This window comes from Cetorhinus maximus, chromosome 8 (genome assembly GCF_964194155.1).
Source record: "Cetorhinus maximus chromosome 8, sCetMax3.hap1.1, whole genome shotgun sequence".
NCBI lineage: Eukaryota > Metazoa > Chordata > Chondrichthyes > Lamniformes > Cetorhinidae > Cetorhinus > Cetorhinus maximus.
In genome coordinates, this window is record NC_135886.1 from 118,422,317 (window position 1) to 118,444,439 (window position 22,123).

A 22,123-nucleotide genomic window follows, 5' to 3' on the forward strand; every position below is an offset into this window, starting at 1 on the left:
AACAGATAGCTAGGAATTGCTCCTTTTCCAACCAGGTTGCCTCAGCAATTATATTTCCCCCTATTTTTTGATAAATCCCTCTCGTCCCACATACACTCTCTCTCCGATACAAGGCATGCCACTTGCTAGCAAGCCTGGAGCAGACCGCTAGGGGCACACGGTGAGCCAACTTGCTTTACCCAACAATAGTGAAGCCCGTCTGCTCCCCTCAGCCCATGAGCAACAATGCAAGTAGGGAGCTCACTCACTGGTTATTTGAATGAATAGCCACGGCCATAGATTAAAGGTGTCAGCAGTGGCTCCGGCGCTAGCAGTTTGGCCTCTGGGTCGGAGGTTGTGGGTTCAAGTCCCACTCCCATCCAGGCAGACACTCCAGGGAAATGTTGACCTGTCAGAGATACCACCTTTGGATGTAAAAGATCCCATGAGGCTATTTTGAAGAAAAGCAGGTGAGTTACCCTTGGTGTCCTGGCCAATATCCCTCAATCAACATCACACAAGACAGATTCTGGTTACTATCACATTGTTTTTAGGAGTTTAGGGGTGCAAACTAGCTGTGACGTTTCCCACATTCCCACTTCAAAAGTACTTCATTGGCTGTACAGCTTTGGGACTTCTGGTGGTCATGAAAGGCATTATATAATTGCAAGTCTTGAAATTTTGGCATGGCTATGAGGTGGTCATGCTGGGACATGAGGAATTGTAGTCCACTCAGCTTACGGCTAGATTCTTACCTCAATAATGCCAAGTTAGACTCAATGACAGGAAATAAATAGAGACAGATTCACCTGACACTGCTCTGAACTCCATCCTATCAGCTAGTTTCATAATCACATCTTCAGAATCATTTCTTGGCCCTCACTCCAGACATTGTGTCCAGCGCAGAGAGACACCAGAAACTGGATTGGAAAACAGACCCTGGTCAGGTGTTGGAGGGAAGATGCTGAGCAGTCCCAGAGCCTCACTCTACACATTCCCATTGTCTCTTAATAATCAGAAAGTTTTGATGGGGAGAGGAGTTTCAGTAAAATCTCGCCAGTTTGGTCAGAGATTGAAATATTGACCTGGAGCCAACATTTTAATTTGATTTAATTTAATTGATTGTAATGTGGGCCAGCCTGAAACCACAACAGCAGCTCATGCTCTTCCACTGAGTGACACTGTTATGAGATTTTCCCATGAGTGATGAGATCTCAGCAAAGTGCAATATTTCTCGGGTGTCCTCGGTATCAGATGTGTTGTCAGTGCTGTTTTGCTCCAGCAAACTGTCGGCACCAGAGCAGGGCTCCAGTCTGCTGTCTCTGAACAAAATTATATCAACACACTGGCATATCGATGTTCGAGTGGGCATCTAGTCAGCTTCCCTCTCCCACCTGTAGACACACTCTCTCCCTCTCTCTCTCTCTATGTATAATCTGCCCTTGGTTTGTTGCTTTTGTAGTCAGCAAGTTCCATGTTTGCTCACCTTGCATCGCAATATTTACCATCTTTACCATCATTCAGACAAGAGGTAAACTTAGTATTCAACAAGGTAATAATTCATACAGCCATGTTTTTACAAGTGAAGAAGCACTGATCAATTTGTGTATTTTCTTGGATTCACCTTTCAGGTCCTGGGGATGGTGGGGGTAGGGGGGCCCAAAAATGAAGTTGAGCATAGGGCCCCATTAACGTTAAGTCCACCGCTGGTCTGGACAAGGTAGATAGGGAGAAATTGTTCCCATTAGTGGAAGGATCAAGAACCAGAGGGCGCAGCTATAAGGTATTTGGTAAAAGAAGCTATGGCAACATGAAAAAAACTTTTCATTCAGTGAGTGGTTAGGATCTGGATGAACTGCCTGAGAGTGCGGTGGAGGCAGATTCAATTGAGACATTCAAGAGGAAATTGAACTATAATCTGAAAAGGAAGAATGTGCAGGGCTATGGGGAGAAGGCGGGTGAGTGGCACTAGGAAATTGTTCCTTCACAGAGCCAGCATAGACACACAGACCAAATAGCCTCCTTCAGTGCTATAACCATTCTATGATTCTATTAAATTATTTTGGAGGGCATGACAACCAAGCCCAATCCTGCTCTTACCCAACCTTCATGCATCCACTTTCCAGGAAGTTAACAACTTTCAGCAATGGTAGGCAGGTAATGATCAAGAGTAGGAACTGTGGATGATTTCCACCTTTTGAACCCCAAGTGCTCAGTTCAAACCACCTTGGCCTATTGTGGAAACCTAACAGTTGACCATCTTAGATCATTCAACTGAACCCTTGGGAATTGAAACCAGGATCTGGTGATTGTTATGTCTAGGTGCTCTGTGCTACTATAGGCCAAGTGGGGAAGCTCCCTTATAAAACAATAAGAGTTTTGTCAAGATATAATTTACAAACATGTATGGATCCTAATTGATTTCAATTATGTATGTACCAATTGGTTGCACAGTTTGGGCAGATGGTGCCCTGCAGCTAATTCAAAGTTATTAAGTGCTTTGGGATGTCCTGAGGTTGTGAAATGCACTCTAAATGCATGTTTTCTTTATGTATGTCTTTGAAAATTATACATTATTATACATTATTCTAAACTTGCTCGATAATGGGAATTATGATTCAGCTTCTGAACTAGTAATTATTCTGCAAAATGTCAGAGATGTGACTCAAAAGTGTTCCATTTGCATAAAGAAAACAAACACAGTTATGCATATGTGGGCATGCATGAAGTTAGTGATTTAGGTTGCTTTCGACCTTCATTTTTCTGTCATCAGCCATTGTTCATTTTTCACGTTCCCTCCATCTGCGCATTGGCAGCCCATTATGGTAGACGCCCAGATTAATTACTTTTAGTTTAAAAGTCTGGAAAGTGCTTGAAATGAGGACACAACTCAGGATAAATATTCATTCAATGCAATCTTTGGTATGATTTGAATTTTGTCTGTAAAATTATGTTTGAAAAATAAACTTTGTATAAAATAACAATAATACTATAAAGTATCACTGTTTTACTTTTAGGTAAGTTCACATTGGTTAGTTTTATGGTTTCTACAAAGAGAAATTATTAGTTTGGTAGGTTTGAGTGTGTTAAATGGCCTGCTTTGTCAATTTAATTTATATTTTAAGTCTGAATTAGGTATCACAAAAGTAGGTTTTGCATGTTTCTAATCATAGGTGAGGAAGAGGAATGTAAAAGTTAATCATCAACTTGGAAATCAGATGCATTAAGTGGGTGAATTGATGCTGATCATCCTTAAGGGAGGATCAAATATGTTATGCGATTTTAATAAGAGCATTAAGAGCTTAAATTTGTCTTAAATGCATCTTACAAAGTCTATGCTATTTACAAAGCTAAACTGTACCTATCAGTTCAACCCAGGTAACAATTGTGGAATGGTGTGAGCACATAACGTGAGGAGTTATATTGTTTGCACTGTTCTCTGCTCAGGCAAAGTGAGTCTAAGATGCTTGTTGTGCATGTATTTAATACATGTGCAGAGCTCTGGCTGCATACCTCTAGCTGTTGGTGAAACGTCCAGTGCTCATAAAGAGCTGATGGGGCAGCTGGCTTTTTTTCAAACATTCGAAATGGAAAGGCATCAGTTGGCTCCCATATCTTCTCTAATGTTACCAAATCATTTCATAGAAATCCATCTTTAAAATGAGTCAGTCATTGACTTGGGCCTGAAGTTTACAGTTACAACTGCTCTCAAAGGAATTTTGAAGAACAGCACCACATCTTTCAATTAGGCACTTTATAGCCTTTCATACTAAACATTGAATGCAACAATTTCAGATTATAAGCACTGCTTCCAGTTTTTCTTCTCTGCCAAAGTTGCTGGTAATATTTCTGCTTTTCTCATTTTCAGTTCCTCTAGATGCATCTTTTATTCCTTTTCTTATTTCATTACCACTCTCGTTAGCCTTGCACTATCATCCCTTTTGTTATTTAATCACTCTTGCCTTCCTCCCCTACACACAGGCCTTCTCTTTTGATCTTTTCTTCTCTCCACCCACTTTCCCTGCTTCTGCATTTGCTTAACATAGAAAATAGCAGTAGGTCATTCAGCCCTTTGAGCCTGCTCTGCCATTCAATATGATCATGGCTGATCCTCTATCTCAACGCCACACACCTGCTCTCTCCATACCCTTTGACGCCTTTAGAGTCCAGAAATCTATCTATTTCTTTCTTAAATATATTCGGTGATTTGGCTTCCACAGCCTTCTGTGGTAGAGGATCCCATAGGTTCACCATCTCCTCATCTCAGTCCTAAATGGTGTACACCGTATCCTGAGAACCCCTCCTCTCGACACCCCCCCGCCCCCCTAGCTAGAGGAAACATCATCCCTGCATCCAGTCTGTCCATCCCTGTCAGAATTTTATACGTTTCAATGAGATCCCCTCTCATCCTTCAGAACTCCAGTAAATACAGGTCTAGTCAGCCCAATCTCTCCTCATAGAACAATTATGCCGAGAATCAAAAACAAAAAATGCTGGAAAAACTCAGCAGGTCTGACAGCATCTGTGCAGAGAAAGACAGAATTAACGTTTCGAGTCCGTATCACTCTTCTTCAGAGCTCTGAAGAATCATATGGACTGGAAATGTTAACTCTGTCCTTCTCTCCACAGATACTGTCAGACCTGCTGAGTTTTTCCAGCATTTTTTGTTTTTGTTTCAGATTTCCAGCATCCGCAGTATTTTGCCTTTAGCTGCCGAGAATCAGTCTGGTGAACCATCGCTGCACTCCCTCTATGGCAATTATATCCTTTCTTAGGTAAGGAGACCAAAACAGCACTCAATGCTCCAGGTGTGGTCTCGCCATGGCCCTGTACAGCTGCAGTAAGATATCCTTGCTCCTGTACTCAAGTCCTCTTGCAATGAAGTCCAACACACCATTTGCCTTAACTACTTGCTGAACCTGCATGCTTGCTTTCAGTGATTGGTGTACAAGGACACCCAAGTCCCTTTGTACATCATTTCCCAATCTATTGCCATTTAAATAACAATCTGCCATTCTGTTTTTCCTACCAAAGTGGATACCTTCACACTTGTCATACTGCATCTGCCATGTATTTGCCCACTCACTCAACCTGTCTAAATCGCCTTGAAGCCTCAACACTCTCCTCACCACTCACATTTCCACCAAGTTTTATGTTTTCAGCAAACTTGAAAATATTACATTTGGTTCCCTCATCCAAATCATTGAAATATATTGTGAATAGCTGGGACCCAAGCACTGATCCCTGTGATACCCCACTAGTCACCACCTACCGCTCCGAAAAAGACACATTATTCCTACTCTCTGTTTCCTGGCTGTTAATCAATTCTCAATCTTTCCAATATGTTACCCCCAATCCCATGTGCTTTAATTTTACACACTAACCTCTTATGTGGGGCTTCATCAAAAGCTTTCTGAAAATCCAAATACACCACATCCACTGGTTCTTCCTTATCTGTTCTGTGCTCAAAAAACTCCAGTAGGTTTGTCAAACATGACTTCCCTTTCACAAATCCATGTTGACTTTGTCTAATCCTGTTGATATTTTCTAATCACATCCTTTATAATAGACCCTAGAATTTTTCCTACTACTGAGGTTAGGCTAACTAGTCGGTAATTCACTGTTTTCTCCATCCCTCCTTTTTTAAATAGTAGGGTTACATTTGTCACCCTCCAATCTGCTGAGATTGTTCCAGAATCTACAGAATTTTTGAAGGTGACAACTAATGCATCCACTATTTCCATGGCCAACTCCTTTAGTACCCTGGGATGTAGATTATCGGGTCCTGGGGATTTATTGGCTTTCAGTTCCATTAATTTCTCCAGGACTATTGTTTTAGTAATACTAATTTCCTTCAATTCCTCCTTCTCACTAGACCCTTGGTTCCCTAGTATTTTTGGGAAGTTATTTGTGCTTGGCCACTCCCTTGTTCCCTACTATAAATTCTCTCATTTTGGACTGTAAGGGACCTACATTTGTCTTTACTAATCTTTTTCTTTTTATATACTTTTAGAAGCTTTTACAGTCTGCTTTTATATTCCTTGCAAGTTTAACTCTCATACTCTATTTTTTCCCTCTTAATCAATCTTTTGGTCTGCCTTTGCTGAATTCTAAACTGCTCCCAGGCTTGCTACTTTATCTAGCAACTTTATATGACTCCTCTTTGGATCTAATACTATCCTCAATTTCTTATGTTAGCCATGTTGGACCACTTTTCCTGTTGTGTTTTTGCACCAGAAAGGAATGTATAACTGTTGCAATGCATGCATTCATTCCTTAAATATTATCCATTGCCTTTTAATGAAGTTCCCCAATCTATCTTAGCCAACTCACACCTCATAACTTCGTAGTTTCCTTTGTTTACATTTAGGACCCTAGTTTCAGGTTGGACTGCTTCACTTTCCATCCTAATGAAGAATCCTATCATGTTATGGTCATTGTTGCCTAAAGGACTCTGCACAACAAGGTTATTAATTAACCCCTTCTCATTGTATATTTGTAATTCTTTCCAGTTCTAATGAAAGAATGACTGAATCGCTAACTCTGTTTCTTTTTACAGATGCTACCTAATCTGCCAAGTATTTCCAGTATTTTTAATTTTTGTCCCAGACTTCCAGCATCTGCAGTATTTAGCTTTTACACAACTGCCCTCTGATTGACACCATCAATTTATAAGTAGTTACATTTACCTGGATTTGCCTATTTAGATCAAGGACCTTAAAGTAACAGGCCAACAGAAACTACTAAGCATGGACTCCTCAGACGTTACAATCTGTAATTCCTGTTTTGATACAATCTTTCTCCTTGTTCTACCATGGATACAAGTTTAATTTGAATGCTTGTGCGTTGTTTTCTGAAAGTCCAAATTAATTGTCGCATAGAGAAATGCACCATCTGCTTTATTTGCAATATATCGGATGATCGACAAATACTCCTCTACTAAATTAATAACATAAAAGATAGGAGCTGGAATAGACCACACAGTCCCTCGAGTCTGCTCTGTCATTCAATGTGATCATGGCTAATTCTGCCTCAACTTCACTTTCCCGTCCGTTCTCCAATAGAAAATTCTTGTTAGCCAGTCTCTTATTAAATTGCTGCTACTCTTACAGTCTTCCACCTTATTCCATTATATTACTTTTCTTGTTATTTACCCTGTACTGAAATGCCTGCGGTTGATCAGATTTAATTTGGTAAACATAGGTGCTGCTTGCTTTCGGTTTTGGGAGACCACACCAATACTCAGTGGTGCTATGTCAATAGCCAATGCCGCAGAAATTTCCTCTCTAGGGATATTATTTACCTTTGGTTGCATATTTGGTAATGTATTTATGTGAAATATGGATGATTATGTTTTGTGTGACTGCCTTAAATAGCAAGCAAAGGAATGTTATGCCAATGTGGACCACCAGAATAAATTAAACTCCCAGTCTCCTGCAAGACTCTTGGGTAAAAGGCCATTGAGTGAAACTTCTAAATAAGCAAGTCCTTTGCAAGTGTTGCAAAAGCGCTGCTGTGAAATTGTGTGCCAATGGGTAGCATGTCATTCCAAAGTTTCCCCAGCCTTGCCCAGGCTTTCCAAGCCTTACCTAGCCTTGCCCAGGGTTTCCCAGTGTTGCCTAGCATTCCACATGCTTTCCCAGCTTTGCGCAAGGTTACTCAGCCTCGTCCAGTCTTGCTCGCCCTTTCCCAGTCCATCTCTGTCTTTCCCAGCTTTGCTCAGCCTTTCCCAGCTTTCCATGGCCTTGCCCAGCCTTGTTTATCCTTTCCAGGCCTTTCCCAGCCATTCCCAGCTTTGCATTTTCTTTCCTGGCCTTGCCCAGTCTTTTCCAGCCTTCCCTATTCTTTCACAGTCAGTGTCTGACATTCTCAGCCTTTCACAATCACACCCAGTCTTTCCCCATCTTGCCCAGCTTTGCTCAGCCTTTTCAAGCCTTGTTAGGCTTTGTCTATCCTTAAGATAAAAACAAAAAGCTAAAAGCTACTGCGGATGCTGGAAATCCAGCATCCTTCCTCAGTCTGTGCCTGCACTTCCTAACCTTGCCCAGCCATTCTCAGCCTTGCTCAGGTCTTATCCAGTTTTGTCTATCTTTTCTCAGTCAGTCCCTCACTTTCCCATTGTTGTCCAGCATTTCCCAGGCTTTTGCAGCCTTGCCCAGCTTTCCCACCCTTGCTCAGCCTTTTTCAGCCTTGCAAGCCTTCTCTATCCTTTCCCAGTCTGTCCCTGTCTTTCTTAGCCTTTTCCACCCTTACCCAGTCTTTCCCAGATGTATCCAGCCTCTTCCAGTTGCTCCTGTTTTCCCCCTGTCTTGCCCAGTCATGCAAAGTCTTTTGAATCCTTGTTCAGCCTTTTCCAGTAATGCCGAGTGTTTCCCAGCCTTGTCCATCCTTTCCCAGTCAGTCCCTGTCTTTCTCAGCTCTCTCCCAGCCTTTCCCAATCTCTCCCAGCTTCCCCCAACCTCTCCCCTCTTCCAGTCATTCCCAGTCTCTCCCATCCTCTCTCAGACTCTCCAAGCCTCTCCCACCTTCCCCCATCCTTTCCCACCCTCTCCCATCCTTTCCCAGACTCTCATACTCTCTCCCATCCTTTCCGAAGCTCTACCACTTTCTCCCACCCTCTCCCAGCCTGTCCCACCCTCTTCCAGCCTCGCCCACCCTGTCCCAGTCTATTCTACCCTCTCCCTTCCTCCCCCAGCCTTTCCCACCCATTCTAAATCTCAAACCCACTCCCAGCTTCTCCCATCCTTTCCCAACCTCTCCCTCCTCTTCTACCCTTTCCAGTCTCTCCCAGTCTTTCCCACGCTCTCTCAGTCTCTCCGACTCCTTCCCAGTCACTATCATCCTCTCCCACCCTCCCCCACTCTTTCCCATTCACTCCCACCAACTCCCTGTCTCTCCCGCTCTCTCCCAGTCTTCCCCACTCTCTCCATCCTCTCCCAATCTCCCCCACCCCACCCCCTGTTGCTGCTCCTGCGATTCGGCACGTGGCCGTCAAGTAGCAGTGGGCTGCTTGTGACGTTAGCGGGGGCCTGGGTGTGCGCATGCGCAGGCGCGGGGACGGCTCGTGCCCCTCATCAGCAACATGGCCGACTTCGACACTATATATGAGCTGGACGAGGAGGACGAGCGGGTGGTGATGGACGAACATTTGATCCGATATACTCCTGACCCCGTGGTGGTGCGAGGGGCCGGGCATATAACAGTGTAAGTTGGGACACAGTAGGAGCGGATTGGGTGGAGAGTTGATCCCCCCCCCACCCAGCTTGTTCTATCCGCCGGGAGGTTTTGCTCAAAGTCGGCCCCAGTCCGGCTTCCGGCCTTTGCTGACAACGGCCGAGCCTGATGCGGTTGTAACCAGGCGAAGGGACGCGGAAACATTGTTAAGGAAAAGTGAGCTGGCAGGCAATTGTACCTGAAAGGGATTAGTGTCGGTGTATGTTATCCTGCTCGTTGCAGTCTGCATCCAGCCTCTGTGATCTGTACGTTTAGCCAGAAAAGCTGGTCTGATTTTAAAACTGCCCAGTGTCCCCACTTTGTTGTTTAATCCCGTTTTCGAGAATTAATTGCAATGGTCATCTTTTATAATAGCAGTTGTTACGCTGTTCTTGAAAGCTCGGCATTCTGTCACATGTAAGAAACAGTGATTAGTGAGATTTATATAATCTGGACGGTTTGATTGCGAACCCATTCAAACAAATGGAATTGTTTACCTTTTAAGCGTGTGATGACATTTAAATGTGGCACTTTTTATACCAAAATTAATGTGATTAGTTGGGCTTGAGATGGTCCTAAAATCATGAAACTTGTAATGCTATTAATTCACTTGTATTTCTCGTAACTACCTGTGCAGTTTTAGCTCTGTTGCAACCCTGCTTGGTCGCAACGTCGGCTTTGATTACTCCTCCCCTTTAAAGTAAAAATGTATAGGCAATGTCTGCATTGATTTTTATGCTTTTAGTTCACCGCTCTGTTTCGGGAACACATTCTGAAGAAAATGTTTGTTGTCAACATAATTCGTCAAACTAAACATGTAATTTTAGAGATGCTATGAAACTTAGGAGAAGAGTAATAGTGCAGACATTTTCCAAATAAAGACACTGGTTGCAATTACTTTTGGAGTGAGCATTTATATAGTAGTGTATTAATGCAGGAGAGGAATTTTGCAGGTCACTGTAATTTGCTATCTCAGTGCTTGCCTATTATGGATGTTAAAAGTTGAGGTATACAAATACTATTGGGGTACAGCAGCCTACTGCGACAGTTCAGTTCAGATACTAGTAATCCAGCAGCCTGGACGATTGATCTGATGACATGAGTTCAAACCCCAACATGACTGCTAGGGTGTTTTAAATTTAATGAATGAAATATGGAATAAAAAGCTAGTTTCAGTAATGGTAACCACAAACCACTGAACTGTTGTAAAAACCCATTTGGTACACAAATTTACTTTAGGGAAGGAAATTTGCCATCCTTACCTGGTCTGGCCTACATGTGACTCCAGACCTACAGCAGTGTGGGTGATTCTTAACTACTGTGTGAAATGGTCTTGCAAGTCACTCAGTTATATTCAGGCAAATGGCTCACAACCACCTTCTCAAGGCTAACTTAGGGGTAGGCATAGTGACGCCTATTTCCTGTGAATGAAGTGAAGAAAAGGTATAGAGAAAATTTACTGTTTTGATACTTGTGGAGCACACTGGGGAAATTGCACAACCTCGACCCTCAATTTCACAAGCATTAAAATTACTGAATGGAGAATCTCACACTAGGGATGTGCAGTTTCAACATCAGAAAATGCTGCAAATATTCACAGGTCTGGCGGCATCGCCCTACACCACTGGGTGCAGTGGCAGCAGTGTGTATTATATACAAGATGCACTGTAGCAACTCGCCAAGGCTCCTTTGACAGCACTTTCCAAACCTATACTCTCTGTCATCTAGAAGAACCAGGACATGGGAACATCACCGCTTGCAAGTTCCCCTCCAAGTCATAATCATCCTGGTGTTGCAGTTCCTTCATCATCGCTGGGTCAAAGTCCTGGAACTCCCTACTTAACAGCAATAATGTGGGTGTACCTACAATACCCAGAAGTCAGCAGTTCAAGAAGGTGGCTCACCACACCTTCTCAATGGCAACTCAGGATGAGTCTGCAACTCCCACATCCTGTGAACAATTTTTTTTTATGTTTCAGTTTTAACGAAAGGTCATCAATCTGAAATGTTAATTCTGTTTCTCTTTCCACAACACTGCCAGACTTGCTGAATTTTTCTAGCATTGGTGTTTTTATTGCAGATGCTAGAGATCTGAATCATTTTTGCCTCCGCTGCTGAAGGTGGGTGGAGGTAATGTTTTCGCCCCTGTTTGTTACTCTATTTGACTGTAAACAAGATATCTCAAAAGCTGGCGGACTGATTTCAACAAAACCTGGTGCACAGATAGGAGAGTATGACCCAGGAAGAACTGATTTTTTTTCTTGGATAAGATGCGGATCTGGATCCTGGTTTTTTTTTTAAAGGATCTGTTAACATTGGGAGATAGGGCAAATTGATTTTTTTTAGAATGTTGTAGATTGTCTCTGCTGCTATAGTGGAATTCGTCATAGTTTTCAAAATGTGAGCAGAGTTTTCAGAACAGGTTGTTAGATGTAGATTGGCCTGAAGCTTCTTCAGTGAGATGGAAGCTCTTGCTAAAAAGATTGTTTTTTCAGTTTTGTAGTTAAAGCATAAACAAGATGGCGATAAACCTCAAGGAAGGACTGCTCAATTGTAATAAAGTTAACACAGCATGGCGGAGATATGTGCTCTACTGAAAGCCCTCTTGTTGCTCTTAGGACAGGCAATTTCTCATTGTAAACTTGCCAAAGCAGAAAGTACCCTTAAGTTGCCTTGGAGTGGAATCTTAATACAATGTTGCAGTGTAATGCAATTGGCTTGATTTGTTTATTAGTGTTAATCTTTTCTCCATGCATTATAATAATATCATGGTCTGTTTTTTACATTCAATTCTATTGGGGAATATGGCGCTTAAATGGTGGACTTGAGGGAATGTGGTATAGATCGTTATGCACTTAAATATATATATATTCTGCTAGAAAGGTTTTTTTTCTGCTCTTTTAAGAATCTCCAAATATATTCCTCAAACTATAAAATATGCAAGCTTTTCCTGAGTGCGCCTGTTCAGGCAGCTGTCTCAAACCATTTCGGAAAATGTCCATGTCTCATAGTGCTAGTACTTAAAGTATATAAATAAACCACATGGTGCAGTATTGAATCACTGAGTACATCACCTGATGAGAAATTGAGCCACAAAAATCAACAATTTCCAAAGTTCAGTTCTTAGCTTGCTCCATTAGCTGATAGCCTCAGTAGATGGAAGTGCTGCAATTCGTCTTAGAACCCCTGTATTAGGGAATGGGAGAAATTCAGCCACATGTTTCAACTTCTAATTGCTGCCTCATGACCCTGATGAACATCTGTTGAAATTAACTACAGAGATATAGATTTTCGTAAAAGGTGGTTGTGTAGCTCTATATGTAAGTTCAAGATGTTGATCCTACAGGTGGTGAAAACTTTCAACTGTACATTGGTTGGATATCTTTAATATGTAAAGGCAAAGTTGACATTATGTTGTGTGTGTTACGTGAGGCCCATATGATGGAAGACCATTATTTCTATGAAGAAATGAAAATGGTGCATGGAAAAAAGATTTCTCTAAATCGCTACTTCAAATCCGTCAATCATTTAAAAAAATGGGAGTATCCAATTGGGATATGAATTAATCATGCATTATTCTCATTGTGTTAGAGAAGCTACCACAGGCTGTGCATGTTGTGACTTGATAACGGTAAATGAGATGCTTAGGAAAAAGAAGTCATGGTACTTTCAAGTTTTTTAAATTATGCAGCGACATCTGGAATGCATCGGCTGAAAGGGTGGTGGAAGTAGATTCAATTGTGATTTTCAAAATAGAATTGGATAAAGTCTTAAAGGAAAAATCTGTAGGGTAATGGGGAAAGAGTAGAGGAATGGAACTCTGTCACAGATATAATGGGCGGAAAGGTCTCCTGTGTTGTATGATTCTATAATTCAATGAACCAGACTTCTTTAAAAGGAACATTAATCGCATTTTAAAGATAAAATACTGAGCATGTACGATAAATCCATATCGAAGATTATCAAACCTAGAGCAAAGATACATATGTAGAAGTTACAACATGGAACTAGGCCAATTGGCTCAGCCAAACTGCACCAGCATTTCCACTCCATGTGAGCAATTATTTATCAACGATGAGAGACCATATTTATGAAGAATGACTAAGTTGTTGGGACTATTTCCACTGGAGCAGAGAAGGATGAAGAGATTTAATAAATGCTTTCAGAAGTATGAAGGGTTTTAATAGGGTGAATAGGGACAGATTTTGTTTTTCTCAAGTTCGGTAGCAAATGATAGTGGCCATCAATTTAATTGCTAAGAATAAGGGAAGAGGTAAATTTCTTTTATGTGGAGCATTGTCAGAGCAGCAACTGCTTTATCAATGGCAGTAGTTGAGGAATACAATAATGGAAAGATGGATAAACTCTTGAACCAGGCAGAGGATGAAATGAAGCTGTAAAGAGAGCGCAGGGCAAGGGGATTAGTTTCAAATACTCTAGCAAGGAGTAGGCACAGATATGATTGTGTGGATGCCTAACTTCATTATGGTAAAGTTTTATAGTTTACATACACAACATAAAATGGATTAGCAACATAAGGGAAAAAAAAACCTCTAAATCCTATAAAAACAATTGTGAAGCAACCCTCCTAGATGATTACAAAACAAGTGGATATACATCAAAATGTTGAATTTGGAGGGGAAAAGGTGTTTGGTTCAAAAAATATCAGAGTACTAGAAGGGCAAGTGGAGTAGAGGTAAAAACTGCAAAAGATGCCAATGAGGCTGAGATCAAGGTTGAGCATAAGATATTTAATGTATACTATATAAATTGTACACTTCTCCAAGCATTTACTAAAGAAGATATAAGGTAAAGTACCATCCTCACATAGCAATAATCCAAGTAGAATTAATTTTATATTAATGATTTTGGATTACCAGGCAGGTTGAAATGGCTCCAAGAAGCAAATTCCTGTGGATGGATGGATGGTATTTATTCCAGGGCACTAAGGGAAATGAGGACTGAAATTTGTATGATGTGATTCATCAGTTTCCCCCATAAGGGAAAAATGAAGTAATGTGGGCACGTTTCCAAAAAGAATGAGAAAACAAGTCGGGTAGCTGAATGCTGTTTAGTCTTCCTTTGCTATTGGATAAAGTAATGGGAACTTGAGAATTCCCTGTAAATTCAACAGCCTACTCGAGATTTAGACAGGAAAGAATCTGCCTGATCATCTTCTACGACAAAGTGTATACCAAGCAGCCTATGAACATAAGAACACAAGAAATAGCAGGAGTAGGTGATTTGGCCCCTCAAGTCTGCCCTGCCATTCAATAAGATCTACCCAAGGCCTCAACTCCTCTTTCGTGCCAGCTCCTCATAGCCATCAACTCCCTGATATTTCAAAAATCTATCTACCTCCTCTTTAAATACTTTCAGTGACCTAGCCTCCACAATTCTCTGGGGTAGAGAATTCCAGACATACACTACCCTCTGAGAAAAGAAATTCCTTCGCATCTCAGTTTTAAATTAGTGTCCACTTATTCTCTAACTATGTCCCTTAGTTTGAGATTCCCCTGCTAGTGGAAACATCTTCTCAACATCTACCCTGTCAAGCCCCTCAGAATCTTGTACATTTCAATAAGATCACCCCTCATTCTTCTAAACTCTAGTGAATAAAGACCTAACCTGTTTAGCTGTTCTTGATATGTTAACCCCTTCATCCCAGGAATCAGCCTAATTAAGCTCTTTTGAACTGCCTCCAATGCCAGAATATCCTTTCTGGAATATGGGGACCAAAACTCTACACAATATTCCAGGTACGGTCTCACCAACACCCTGTACAGTTGTAACAAGACTTCCCTATTTTTAAACTCCAACCCCCTAGCAATACAGGCCAAAATTCCATTTTCTGCCTTAATTACTTGTTGCACCTGCATGCTAACTTTTTGTGTTTCATGTACAAGAACACCCATATTCCTCTCTGCTGCACTTTTTTTGGAGTGTCTCTCCATTTAAATAATCTGCCTTTTGATTTTTCCTTCCAAAGCCCAAGACCTCACAATTTCCTACATGAAACTCCATCTGCCAAGTTTTTGCCCACTCACTCAACCTTTCTATATCCGCTTGCAGATTCCTTATGTCCTCATCACAACATGCCCTCCCACCTATTTTTGTTTCGTCAACAAATTTGGATACATTACACTCTGCCCCCTCCTCCAAATCATTAATATACTTAGTAAATAATTGAGGCCCTAGGACTGATCCTTGTGGCACTCCACGAGTGAAGTCTTTCCAACCTGAATAAGACCCATTAATCCCGACTTTGTCTTCTGTGTGTTAACCAATCCGCAATCCATGCTAATACATTACTCCCAATACCGTGAGCTTTTATCTTGTGCAGTAACCTTTTATGTGGTACCTTTTGAATGCCTTCTGGAAATCCAAATACACTACATCTACTGGTTCCCCTTTATCAACACTGCTTGTTATATCCTCAAAAATCTCTAGCAAATTTGTCAAACGTGATTTCCCTTTCACAAAACCACATTGATTGCATTAAGCTTTTTTAAATGTCCTGCTATTGCTTCCTTAATAAGGGACACTAGCATTTTACCAATGACAGATGGTAAAGCCTATTTCATATAATGTACCTTGATATCCAAAAAAATTTGAGTAAGTTTTACAGGAAGTTTAGTGTTGGGAATTTGGGATGAAACTTGGGAACAGATAAGAAATCAGTTGATGGGAGTAAGTTTAGAGAGTTATTTTAGGGTGGGGGAAGAGCTGAGTTGGGAGCCCAAGATCAGTATTGGGGCCCTTATTATTTTTAACTTTGATTCATGATTTGGATGCAGAAACCCAATGCAAACTAGGAGTCACATTTGTTAAGATAGCTCGGCAACAATAGAATAAGATAAAATATTTATTTGGACAGAACAATTTCATATGAAGATTAGTTGGAATAAGTACACTGGTGTCAAAGTAGTTTAATGATGTAATTGAAAAAGTTTTAGTAAACTCTATATTTCACATGTACAACTGCTGCAGAGCAGCAATTGAAATAATAAATAGAATGCTGAACTATATGGTCAAAACAAGCATGCGATGTCCACCATTATGCTTCAGTCCTCCTGCAACCGGGGAGGACCGGAATGCTGTTTTAATTCTTTATTCTTTCATGGGATGTGGGCATCACTGGCAAGGCCAATGTTTATTATCCATCCATAATTGTCCTTGAGAAGGTGGTGATGAGCCACCTTCTTGAACTGCTGCAGCCCATCTGGTGCAAGTACACCCACAGTGCTTCTAGGAAGGTAGTTCCAGGATTTTGATCCAGTGACAGTGAAGAAACGGTGATATAGTTCCAAGTCAGGGTGGGGTGTGGCTTGGAGAGGGACTTGCAGGTGGTGGTGTTCTGATACATCTGCTGCCCTCGTCCCTCTAGAAGGTACAGGTCATGGATTTGGAAGAAGCAGTTGACAGAGCCAGTGAGTTGCTGCAGTGCATCTTGTATATAGTACACACTGCCATTGTGCGTCAATGATGGAGGGATTGAATGTTTAAGTTGTGACCACAGTTTGGATGCTGCATTCAGTTCTGTCACTGATAACCAGGCAGCAATGATATCTGTGCTCTTATTTGATTAGGAGATTTGGACAACCTACAGCAGGCACCTCCAAAGCACTGGTGCCTTTGCAAGATCCTCCAAATCCAGTGGCAAGAAAGATGGTCCAACAGCAACGTCCCAATCCAATGTGCCCAGCATCAAAGCATTAATCACTCAAAACCAGCTCCGCTGGATAGGACATGTAATTCGAATGTCTGAAACCAGACTCCCAAAGCAACTGCTGAATTCAGTCACAGCAGAAGATTCCCAGGGGGACAGCAGAAACGTTTTAGAAACATAGAAAATAGGAGCAGACCATTCGGCCCTTTGAGCCTGCTCCACCATTCAGTATGATCGTGACTGATTCTCTATCTCAACGCTGTACTCCCGCTCTCTCCCCATACCCCTTGACGCCTTTAGAGTCCAGGAATTTATTTCCTCCTTGAATATATTCAGTGACTTCACCTTCACCGTGCTAGAGAATTCCATAAATTCACCACCCTCTGAGGGAAGAAGTTTCTCCTCATCTCAGTCCTAAAATGGTCTACCCCATGTCCTGAGATCGTGACCCCTTATTTTAGATCCACCCAGCCAGAGGAAGCATCATCCCTGCATCCAGTCTGTCCACCCCTGTCAGAATTTTATACGTTTCAATGAGATTTAGGAATGTGCTCAAAGCACCTTTTTGAAGAGGTCAAACATTCCCACTGACTCATGGGATTCCCTGACCTGTGAGCCACCAAAATGCAGAAGATTCATTCGGAATGGCACCAAACGAATCAAGAGGCTTCACCAGGAACATGCAGAGGTGAAGTTGGAGGGAGTGTACAAACCTCCAAACATTTCATTGAGCCAGCCTTTCAAGCACTGCCCGCCCAACAAGTGGCAGAGGCTGCAGATCACGCATTGGACTTATCAGCCATCTCGGAACCCACTGAACCAGAGTGGAAGCAAGTCGTCCTTATCCCAAAGGACTCTACACAAAGAGGACTGACAAACGGGAAAACATCAGGCTCTAGAGATTGTTCGGAGAGGAACGTGAGACCGATGGAGAAACAGGAAATGTTGGAAATACTCAGATCTGGTGGAATCTATGGAGAGAGAGAAACAGTGTTAACATTTAAGGTCATGACCTTTCATTAGAAACGTGAGATTGATGCATAGCATCAGAGGACTGAGTTATAAGGAAAGACTTGAAAGGAGATGACAACTTACATTTATATAGTATCTTTAACATAGTAAAATGTCCCTCGGTGCTTGACAACAGTGTTGTTGAACAGAGTTTGATACTTCATTACATAAGGTGATATTGGGGAATTGGGGAAGATAGAGGTAGCTTTTAAGGAGTGTTATAAAGGAGGAAAGAGAGACAATGAAGTGGAGAGATTTATGAAGGAAATTCCTGAGCTAAGGTCCTTGGCAGCTTAGGACTTTGATTTTAAAATTCTCATCCTTGTTTTCAAATCCCCCCCCCCCCCCCCTCAGTGGCCTTGCCCCTCCCTGTCTCTATAATCTCCTCCAACCCTAAACCCTCTCTGGGCTCCTCCAATTCTGGCCTCTTCTGCATTCCCAATTATAATTGCTCCACTAGTGATGGCTGTGCCTTTAGTTGTCTAGGCTAGAAGCTCTGGAATTCCCTCCCTACACCTCTTCCTCCGCTCTCCTTGCTCTCCTCCTCTAAGACACATTCCTTAAAAGCTACTACCTCTCTGAACAAACTTTCAGTCATCTGACCTGATATCACCTTGGTGTCATGTTCTTATTTTTATGCTGCTGAGAAGGACCTTGGGATGTTTCATTGTGTTAAAGGCAATGCATAAATACAAGTTTTTTTTTTAGCTGAAGGCACGGCCTCCAATGGTGGAGCGATTGAAATTGGGGATTGTCAAGAGGCCAGATTTGGAATGAGCCAAATGAGGGGCAACCTTGCAGAGGTATATATGATTGCCTGCAATGTGAGCATAAGTAGATCTGATAACTATTTCAGACTAAAGCAGGATAGTGGGATGGAGATAGGTTAAAAGTAGTACAAAGGCAAATTTAGGGCTGAAAACAGGAAACTTCACAATGGTTAATATATGAAATGGAATTCGAGATAAAGTAGTGTAAGTAAGAGGTTCAAATACCGATTTGCAAAAGAATGTAGTGCCCCATGAGATGCATAAGCAAAGTTGGGCCAAAAGGCCTTTCTCATCTTTATCAGTTCTGTGATGGGACTGGATTCAATTGTAATATACCACAACAAAATAACCTGCAAGCACTTGCAGATGGGTTCTATTCAGATCATATTGTTTCTTTTGACAAAACTGATTTTTCTATGTACCTGTCAACTTTTTTAGATAAATAATTGCAATGGAAGAGGGGGCAATATACATCTCGTGTACAGTTGAAAAGATGATCTTTAATATAATGGATGAATTATTAAATTTGTGTCTCCCGACATTGGCTGTACTGTTTTGGAAAGGACTTTTGTAGAAGGATCCACACCCAAGACATTATCTGGCCCAACTGATCTCTCCACAGACGCTGACTCACCTGCTGTGCATTACCAGCATTTACTGTTTTATGTTTAAGTTCTGAACTTCCTGGGGAGGGGAAATTAATTCAGAGTTTCAACGTGATGCTGTCCTATGGCTCAGGATAGCTGCTTGAAGAGCAATATTGATTAATCATGGAAGCAATTTGATTAAAGAATATGAAGGGCCTGAAGGGAAAATATTACAATTCATATCTTTGCCCCCCCCCCCCCCCCCCCTTATAAAAGAGAGAAATTACGCATATGATTTATTACTTGGACATTTGCATTGTATTGTATTTCCTGTAGTTATAAAGAACTTAATGCTCTCATTTGAGAAGCTTTTAACATGTAATTATTTACTTGTGGTATCAATCCTCTGAGCTGCAAAATTAGTTTCTACTTGTTACAACTGATATTGACAAGCCTGTCCAATTGAGATGCCTTTGATCCTTTCAATTAGTGTGGACTGCACGTCAAGTTGTCAGCTGCTAAGGTGATCAGATGGCTAGATCGAATATTGCTTTGCTATGGAGAAGCTGACCATAGGATAGACAATATATCCTGTTTGCACACATACAGTCAATAAGCAGTTTGGGGATTGAGGAGAGACTTATTATACCATAGCAATAAAAGTATTCTGAAATAGATTCTGAGTAATCCCTGAAAGCCAGTAAACAATCTTGGATACCTTTTACATTCCCTCATTGGCTACTGGTGAAATGGAAAGTGCAACTCGAGCTTCAGAGTTATAGGTCAACTTGTGTATATATTTCAGAATCTAACAGGGTACTGTTGCAATAATTCTCAAAACAGAAGGGGGAGTAGATGCCACTGTATTTTAAGGCTTTTACGTTTTTTAGGTCCCTCTAAGATTCCTGCCTTTAGCTTTAGTTGGCAGCAGTATCCAATTTTTGCTGTAAGTTTATATTCTTAAAAGATAGCTTTGTTACTGTAAATGTTAATTCCAAAATGGCGTTACTGAAAATACTGAAGGTTACACCAATTGTCCCTTTCTTCCCCAGTTAGTAGTTTTTTATTTTAACCAATAGTATCTGGGCATCAAATAAATTGCAGTTTGTGAATTTTTTTACGGTGTGTAGTTTCTCTAAATTTGTTGCAAACTCCGTGCTTGTGATTTTTTTTGAAAGCTTGTAATTTGAACTTTTTATTGGGAAGAATGAAGAATTTTCTGCATTTAATTCAGGGACTATTTGCATATTTTTGAATTCTGTCTTTCTTGCCCCCTCCCCCACTCTGTGTGTGTGAAAACAGCAGGAAATAAGTGATACTAGATTGGATTAGTTTCTGATATGTGCAGTACCATTGATGGAACGTAGTCATGAATGTCTGCAGTGAAATTGTTTGCCTCTCTTATCATTCATAATCAAGTTTGGAGATCACAAAGGCCTAGATAAGCATTTCAGTAGCTGACGGCTGAGGCGGAGATGGTGATATTACAAAGATAGATTACTTCTGCCTGGTAATGAAGGGAATATGGGGTTAGAAGCTCAGCCCAGGGTCAAATAGGATACCTAAATTTAAAAATAGTCTGTTTCAGCCTCAGACAGTGGCTATGCTAAGGGATGGAGTCTGAGATTAAGGAATGAAGAAGACAATGACTTTGGTCTTCCCAATATGTAATTGAAGGAAATTTCTGCTCTTCCAGGCCTAGATATTGGATAAGCAGTGTGACAAATCGGAGGAAAGGGAGGTGGTGGTGAAATAGAACAGGATGTCATCAGCAACAAGCAGGACCTGTTTTCTGATGTTACTGAGGGGCAGCAAGGACAGAGGTGTTAAGAATGGCTGATGTACCTTCCCCAAGCAGAGTAGTCATCAGCTGCTCATTAAACAATTGACAATGCAATATTGAGGCTTTACTAAGTTCAGCTTGTTTAAATCCATTCCTAAAAAAATGGGAAAACAGTTGATTTTTTTGCGGCACTCTGCAACTTTCTGATGAGGTTTCAAGAACCTGGGAACCTAATAACTGCCAAGATGGACAAGATTTTCAATGTAATTGCTTTTCTTTATTATGTTCTAAAAATGTTTTGCATACTCTTCCATTGTATTCTAATCTAATCCACACTGGATTGGAAGATCTTGTTTCTATTATCCAGTAGTTCTTGAAACTTGATACATTACTAAACTTGCTGTTTATAGTAAACAGCGAATTATGATCCTTACTAATATTATGTATTTGTGTGCACTCCATTCTGAGATGGAAAAGATTTTATTTAAGTGAAGCAGTAAATGTCGCCTTCTCTCCCTTGATAGTTTTTTTCTTTTATGTAATGTGAAATCTTCCTGTGGCATTGAACAACTTTCATAGGCTTTATTTTCTCACATTTGAAACATCTACAAATTGTTTTGACATAAAGAATACAGTATCTGCACAGAATTGCTATTTCGATGACTATGCAGTAGACCAGGTATTCTCAATCAGGAGCAATTACTGTTCCTTTTGGAGTAATGTCCCGAATTAAAATGCTGGTTTGAAACTAATTAAATTGTCTTTAGAATTTTTTTTAAAAATTGGACCAAGGTGCTCTTTGATAGTTAGCTGGCTCTCTGGTGCTCTACCTGCCACTTGTTTTGAAAACAGTACCATCATTTGGAGGTAACCACCATAACTTGGTATGGACTAATGGTGTTTATGTTTAAGTAAATCTGAAAAATTTCTTGGATCTTGCACAAGAAGTGTTCTATAGTTGTGAAAATCCATAGGATATTGAAAAGATTTCATCCAACATTTAAGATTTGGTTTTTTCAAAAATGGGCAAATATAATTTGATTTGAGTGACTTTTTTTAAAGGAGCTGTGATGTGCACATTATATTACTGAAATCAAGTCTGTCCAAAAAA

At 41.0% G+C, this 22,123-nt stretch overlaps 1 protein-coding gene across 1 annotated transcript in view; it reads left to right on the top strand.

Moving 5' to 3' along the window:
• Nucleotides 1-9,024: 9,024 nt before the first annotated feature.
• chic1 (cysteine-rich hydrophobic domain 1) overlaps nucleotides 9,025-22,123 on the top strand; it is a 42,041-nt gene continuing 28,942 nt past the window's right edge. Inside the window, exon 1 of the mRNA XM_078547473.1 lies at nucleotides 9,025-9,183. Within this exon, the coding sequence (XP_078403599.1) occupies nucleotides 9,062-9,183 (122 nt within the window). The 5' untranslated portion in view covers nucleotides 9,025-9,061. The remainder of the gene's footprint in view (nucleotides 9,184-22,123) is intronic.